Consider the following 8,231-nt stretch of genomic DNA (forward strand, 5'->3'; position numbering starts at 1 on the left):
GACACTGCGTAGGCCTACTCGATACGAGCTTATCACTTCGAGTTCATCATCCAGCCCTGGTTTTATTGTGAGACATAGTAAAATACAGATGAGTCACACCTGACATGTTTTGCATACGTCGCTTAAACACCAGGAAACAGTTTCATTAGAGAGAAAACAAAACCTTTTCCTACGCATAGTGTAGATAAGCGGCTGTATATTTCTTTATATCTGAGTATTCATGCAGTGAAATGGCAGAAGCTAAAATGTCAGTGGTTTGGGATCAGTTCAGCTGTTCAGTCTGTCTGTGTATATTGAATAAGGTTAGCCAAAAAATAACATGTTTTGTCTTAGTTATATTGTTACCATAGCCTACAATAAATAGATGGATCCTTGAAAAAGACTTTGGTCACACCTACAAACACACCTCTTTTGCACACGTCTCGAGACAGTAAACTCTTCTCAGTTGAGAGAAATTGAAACTTAAGTGTTGTTCAGCCGCTGCTGTATCTGTGTATTCGTGCCGTGAAATGGCAGAAACCCGTATTTCAGTGGCAGAAGATCAGTTCAGCTGTTCAATCTGTCTGGATCTACTGAGGGATCCAGTGACGATCCCCTGTGGACACAGTTACTGTATGAGCTACATTACAGACTGCTGGAATAAAGATGATCAGGAGAGAGTTTACAGCTGCCCTCAGTGCAGACAGACCTTCACTCCAAGACCTGCTTTAGGTAAAAATACTATGCTGGCTGAAGTGGTGGAGAAACTGAAGACGACAAAAGTTCAAACAGCTCGTCCTTCTCTCAGTTATGCTGGACCTGGAGATGTGGAGTGTGACTTCTGTACTGGAAGAAAACGCAAAGCTGTAAAGTCCTGTATGATGTGTCTGGAATCATATTGTCAAAGTCACTTTAAGTTTCATGAAGAATCTCCTTTAAGGAAACGACACAAAGTGACAGATGCCACTGTACGACTGCAGGAGATGATCTGCCCGCAACACGACAGACTGATGGAGGTTTACTGTCGCACTGACCAGCAATGTATTTGTTTACTGTGTATGATGGATGAACACAAAAATCACGATACTGTTTCAGCTGAAGCAGAGAGATCTGAAAAACAGGTATGAACTGAAAGCACGTATAAATAAGCTATGCTGATTCTTGCAGTCATCAGAATCAGAATAAGTGTGATTATGCCAGTTATGCAGTTAATGGTGACATTATCATGCAATAATTTGAATGTTGATAAAAATATAAAGATAGTTGTAATAACCTTTCAAACAAAACTATTTTTCCTCCTCTAGAAACAGGTTGAAAATATACAAGGAAAATTCCAGCAGAGAGTCCAAGAGAGACAGAAAGAGCTTCAGGAGATCAGAGAAGCTGTGGAGATTCACAAGGTGAGACATTTAGTCACTGAGGAGTGAGGAGAACAATGTTGGGCCACTTTCCCATCCCACTGAAAGGTCTGATTGTCTGTGTGTCCTAACAGCGCTCTGCACAGGCTGCAGTGCAGGACAGTGAGAAGATCTTTACTAAACTGATCCGCTCCATTAAGAAAAGCCGATCTGAGGTGACACGGATGATCAGAGATCAGGAAAAGGCTGCAGTGAGTCGAGCTGAAGAACGACTGGAGCGACTGGAGCTGGAGATTGATGATCTGAGGAGGAGAGAAGCTGAGCTGGAGCAACTTTCACACACTGACGATCACATATATTACCTGCAGGTAACTGAGATCTTAGGACTGTTGTCATAAGCAACATCTCTCCTAATTTTACTGTAATAATAACAACTATTATAAAAGCCACTAAAATAATGATACATACCTGTTACATCCATTTGCTTTACCAGATCCTGTCAGAAGACACTGTATCTGCTTTGTCTGGTTTTGTCTACATTTTTTGCTATACTGGTTGAAAGTCTCTGTACTATGAAAGCTTGTTTTCGCCACAGAATAGAAAATAAAAAGGTAATTGCAACTTTTTATCTCACAATTAGGACGTTTTTACAGAAGTTTACATCTCCTAATTCTGAATTTCTTTCTTAGAATTGCGTGATATAAAGTCACAATTGCAAGAAAAAAAGTCAGAATTGTGAGATAAAAAGTCACAATTATCTTTTAAATTGTTTTATTCTTTGCCGGAAACAAGCTTGCATACTTTACAGCCTGATAGCCAAGAAGTGGTCTAAATATATATCTTCTGTTAAATTCTCAGGACTATAAAATGTTAGTCCAATCATTGTATTCGGACCGAATGAAGGATACCTGCCTGTCAACCTATGTATTTGCATACCTCTGTGCAGTAATGGTTCTGGCTTATTTGGTAGGCTTCTCTAGGTGAAATAAGACATGTCAAAAGATAGTGGGTCACCACTTTTGAATAAGAAACAATATCAAGTCTAAACTCGTCAAAACTCCGCAAAACACAACAAGCGTATCGGTTAGTACACACTCATAACATAGCCTAAGTTTTTTTAAAGTAGCCTAGTTCTGCTTATCGCAGGCTCTATACACTCACTCATCTCTCTCCTTATCCTCCTCACTATCATCATCAGCCACTGGAGCTGATGAAAGTCCTGCTGCTGCAGAAAACATATCTGTTATTTTGACACATTTTACAGCGTCTGCTTTAAAGGCCTGTTTCTTTTTTCACGCTATTTCGCTGCACATTCCTTGCGTTTCTTCTCCGTCTCTCTGACTATTTTGACAGATACACATAGAGCTGGTAAGTCCCGCCCATCCGTAAAACCCCAAGTTGAAAAATCGTCAATGCAAGTGAATGTGAGAAAATAATTATTTTCAAAGTCTAACCGTATCAAACTTCTACCCGCTAAATTGTAGCATTCTTTACACGAAAAATTATATTAAAAATTCACAGACAACATATGTTCACATTCATGGCAAAATTCAAACGGGACCAGAAAATAATTATTTTCTCCCATTCACTTGCATTGACGATTTTTCAACCTAGAGGTCCAGTGGGGTTAGCGGAAGGGGCGGGACTTACCCGCTCTATTGAACTGCATGCTCGCTCAGAGCCCAAAGGGGGAGGCGTTAAAGATATGATTGGGCCAGCCCAGTGTCAATCAAGAAAATAACCAATGGGCCGCTGATCTACGTGTTTCATGGGCCGGTCTGTCATAAAGAAAAAAAAAAAACCTACGCTGACTTTTTTTGACCAATGCATTACACCGGCACAAACGGCAATTAAGCAAAACAAAACAAAACAAAACGAATGGGCCGTCGATGTATGGGCCGTTCAGACAAAAAACACGTCGGCCCACCGGGAAAGTACCCGGTCTGCCCCCCTGCTGACGTAGGACTTGTGCTCTTGTGCTAATTCTTTCTTCTTGGGGTGGGCGGATCGATCCTGAAGTATCGATACTTTCGATACTGACGTGGTATCGAAACGGATCGATCCTCACATAAAAATATCGATCCTAATGTGTGTGTTTTTTTACCAGTAATTTTTGATTAATTTAGCATGCAATTCAGTGCGTAAAATAAGCTTCTAATTGGAAAAATAAGCGAATGTTAGCGAATAATTGTATTACATCTGGATACAAGACGAAACCAATCAATCACAGAGAGTGTTCGATGCTGGTGCTTCGTTGAGCTCACGGGCCCACAGTGCGTTTGGGAAACAAAGCCTTGCTTGGATGACAGAGAAACAATCGGGAGTTATTTGGCAATAAACAAACTAAAAGTGTACATACGGTTCAAAATGTTGACGTCAGAAAAGATCTTTTTTATGAATTCTTTTTTTTTTATTCAACAAGGATCGATGCATTAAATTGATCAAAAGTGTCAGTCAAGGGTTTTACACTGTTAAAAAAAAAAATCTATTTCATATAAATGCTGTTCTTTCAACTTTGTTCATTAAATAATTCTGTATAAAATGTATCATGGTTTCCACAAAAATATGAAACTGTTTTCAACATTGATAATAATAAGAAATGTTTCTTGAGCAGCAAATCAGCATATTAAAATGAATTCTCATCATGAAGGATCCTGAAGACTGGAGTAGGCTAATGATGCTGAAAATTCAGCTTTAATCACAGGAATAAATTACAGTTTACTATGACATAGAAAACAGATAGCCTGCGTTAAATTGTATTAATATTACAGTTTTTACTGTATTTTTGATCAAATAAATGCAGAAGAGAATTAAAAATCTTACAGACCCCAAACTTTTGAACAGTAGGCTAGTGTACAATAGTGCATTTACTATAATTAGGGTAGTTTGGTAAAAGTCACTGACTAATTACAGGCGAGTTGAGAGCACAAATCACAAAATATTTAGTGGTCATGAAAACGTATTCAGATTTAGCATATTAATGATGCATTCACCTCATAAATCATGAAAGTGCATGTGAGTTCAAGTGCATGCTTTTACAATTAAAAAGTATTGGTATCGGTATCGATATCGGCGATACTGGCCCTGTATCTACTTGGTATCGGATCGATACCGAATTTTGCTGTAGGCTATTGCCCACCCTTTCTATGCACACTGCAACGGTGTAGCACTTAGCATTTTATCATTTTCATTGTCAGTGACCACAACAGATGACAACTCAGATATATTTTGTTATTGAAAAATAATATTTAATCACTGCATTAATTCACATCTTTATACTCTTGAAAATACTTAAGAGCATAGAAAACACACCAGTGTTTCCTCTAAGTAAACTTGGTGCCTGTCAACATGTCTGGTAGGCAAATAATAAAGTTTACCAGACAAAATATCATCTCATTTTGGTGTTTATTAAATATCAAGGGGAGGATGCTGCTAATGAAGTTTTTTCTTTTATAATAATCTTTAATATTTCTGTTTATTTATTCTCTCTAGAGCTTCCAGTCTCTCTCTGAACCTCTGCAATCCACAGATGTATCCAGAGTTACTGTCAGTTCTGTCCTCTCTTATGGAGATGTGAGAAAACCTGTCTCTCAACTGAAAGCACAACTAGAGAAGTTCTGCAAAGAAAAGATGAAAAAAATATCTGGTCAAGGTAAAGTGACAGTAACAGTTACATCAGAAAAGAGTTACATTATGTAACAAGCGAAAAGAAGCTTGAGAGCATGATCAAAATAAATATGAAAGTGATATACACTTTTTGAAAAATTATTACAATCAAGAATTAGAACTATTTGTTTATTTAATCATTTAGCAGACGATTTTATCCAATATGTAAGTGCTGTTACAAGTCCCAGTTAGTCTAGCACAGTAGGCTACACATAGCAAGTTTTATTTTTTAAAAATAAATAAATAGAAAGAAAAATAGATAGATTAGAAATAGAATAGAATAATAAATGTTAGTATTAATGGGTCAAGTTTTGACCAAAAAGATGACTTTATCAAAAAAGACTAGGCAGGTCGTTTTACCAGCAGGGAACAGGTCCATGAAAGTGATTTTGGGATGGCACCACAAGACACCATTCACTTGCAGAACGCAAGCTTCTGGATGACACAAGTCTGAAGTAGTGAGTTTTATAACTATTCTAATTATGTATATGTGTTTATTTTCTTATAGTAACAAACATCAACGTCATTTCCAGTATTGAACCCAAGACTAATGAGCAGTTCCTGAGTAAGTCATTATGAAAACACACACACACAGAGAGAGAGAGAGAGAGAGAGAGAGAGAGAGAGAGAGAGAGAGAGAGACTTGCATATATATTTCATGAAACTCTTAATAAGCATAATTGTGTTGAGCTGTTTCATAACACATTTTTTAAAATCAGGTTGAGGCAGATCATTAGCAGGTTATTAGTTTCTATATAGTGTTTCAGAAAAGTTAAACATACAGTATAATGAACGGGGGTTTCAGAAAATTTTGTGTTAAATATGCCACCTTATTTTAGCCCAGACAAAGAAAATCCTGACAATTGTCAGTTTTTTTCAAAATTCGAGACTCAAGAGACACATATTCAGTGCTGCCTCTCATGGGGTGTCATACATCTTAATATTCAGAACAATGTTCACAAATTTGCTTCTTGAAAGTTCAGAACAAAATTCAGTTAAAACCACGTAAGGTTATATGGCAAGGTAATGAATGAATGAATGAATGAATGAATGAATGAATGAATGTATATATATATATATATATATATATATATATATATATATATATATATATATATATATATTCATTCATTCATTACCTTGCCATATAACCTTACGTGGTTTTAACAGAATTTTGTAAAAAAATGTGAGGACTTTGCCTCCTCCATATATATTCATATATTTATGGGGGAGGCAAAGTCCTCACATTTTTTATATATCAAATGCAAATGTATGTCCCTGTTACACTTAATTTTCCTGGTTAAATAAACATTACATAAAAAAGAGAGACCAAATACAAATCTATTTATTTCTTTTTATTTTGGTATTTTTAGACTATGCAATGTTCTGTTTATTAAAACCAAGTATAAATTTCATCAAGTTGGTGTTTTTACGCATTTTTCCATTTATTCCAAAATATTAACTCAAGGCAGTAACAATTTAAGCAATATATTTTTGTTTGTGAACTAATGTACAGCTTTTCTTTTTAATAGACATTATAGACCTATCTGACAGCGAAGAATCAGACTTCGAGCCGAATTCCAAATCAACACTCAGGACCCTAAATCAGATGGTCTTCCAGTTGGGATGCCATTCACTCTAGAAAACCCCAGCTAAGTACTTTATAGACATGCAAGCTTGAAAGAGATGATAAAGGAAAAACATAGTCAATGATAGGCACTTTAGGCAGTGAACCCAAGACTAATGGTCAAAAAAGGACGAGACATCGTGACTCACACGAAGAAAACCACAAAGATAACGTTGATAAGGTTGTTTGATCCCCGAGATATAGATACAGAAAAGACTTTCTTCTTCTTAAAGACCTTTGAATGACCCACAGACACGGCGTTGAAATCCACAGAAAGAGAAACTGTTTTTACATATAAAAATGCATTAGACCATTCCAAAAAAAATGCTAGACGGACTTATAATAAAACAACTGCATAATTCTATATTATGTCTACAACCTATATGTGTGACAATTATGCTTAGATCACACATCATAATTCATGCAACTGTTATAGCTATTAAATGGTTTAATGGAAGCATGGAGTGTTTGATATCAGTGTGAATGTCGTCTGACCTCTTTAATTATTCTGTCAGTCATATCTGTGTAAAATGCATTGTATTCTTATTATAGAAATCATGTCTAAACTGTACTCTCTAAACATGTCTACTCTCTGCTAAGAGCGGGAAAGCTAGGAGACCATCAGGTAACATGTGGGTTATTCTGCAATTGAGGTGGCAAATGAGAGGCAGAAATTGTAAAAATGCTTGTTTGTTTTCTTTTATAAAATGTATTGCTATGCATTTAAAATTAGTTTAATATTCTATATCCATTAAAATTGAAGCTTAATAATATTTAGATTTTTAAATAATTTGAATCAAACACTGGTGAAACAACCACTTATGTCTATGGTGTTACCAAAAGTAAAATTTTGGTTTGTTCTAAAATGAGCAGGGAACTTTAGGTAATAATTAACAAATACATAAATTACTTTAAGGACTCAGTTTCATTGATCATTTAAATGTAATTTTTCAAAAGAAATGTTTAATTGTTCATCTTGGCCCCTACTTTTGCCAAAGAAGAATCGTTTAAAAAAAAAAAAAAAAAAAAAAAAAAAAAAAAGAGTATAAAAAAGGCAGGACAATGGTCTGTGCTACCTTTATAGTCTTTATTCTAAAATGTTAAAACCACTTTACAGTCTAAAAACATTAAATTATAAGATTAAATGGCCCTGAAGGAAAGAAATTTCAGATATGTTTTGAACTAACACCACAGACGTAATATAGCATAAAAGGTTTAACAATTAAAAGTTTATTGAGCAAACAGACAGATTAGCCTAAATCCAGACTTTTCTAAAATGGATGATCATGATGATTTAAAGGTCCCGTTCTTCGTGATCCCATGTTTCAAACTTTAGTTAGTGTGTAATGTTGCTGTTAGAGCATAAATAATATCTGTAAAATTATAAAGCTCAAAGTTCAATGCCAAGCGAGATATTTTATTTAACAGAAGTTGACTACATCGAACGGCTCGTTTGGACTACATCCCTCTACTTCCTTCTTTACCGCCCACAGGAATAATCCCTCAACTCTACCGAAATTCGTTTATGAACTTGCGCACTTACTGTGTTTACTCAGCTCTAACGGTGATTTTCTGAAGTAAAACTGACGCTTTATCTTTTG

At 35.8% G+C, this 8,231-nt stretch overlaps 1 protein-coding gene across 1 annotated transcript; it reads left to right on the forward strand.

The window, feature by feature from the left end:
- Positions 1-509: 509 nt before the first annotated feature.
- On the forward strand, positions 510-5,727 carry LOC308696703 (E3 ubiquitin-protein ligase TRIM47-like; the record flags this gene model as incomplete). Its single annotated transcript, XM_081375597.1, has 6 exons — positions 510-1,100; positions 1,284-1,379; positions 1,472-1,705; positions 4,830-4,989; positions 5,512-5,568; positions 5,723-5,727. 6 exons carry the CDS (start codon positions 510-512, stop codon positions 5,725-5,727), a joined length of 1,143 nt encoding a protein of 380 aa, XP_081231723.1.
- Between the last annotated feature and the right edge of the window lie 2,504 nt (positions 5,728-8,231).

The sequence above is a fragment of the Scardinius erythrophthalmus genome (genome assembly GCF_964197995.2).
Source record: "Scardinius erythrophthalmus genome assembly, chromosome: 9".
NCBI lineage: Eukaryota > Metazoa > Chordata > Actinopteri > Cypriniformes > Leuciscidae > Scardinius > Scardinius erythrophthalmus.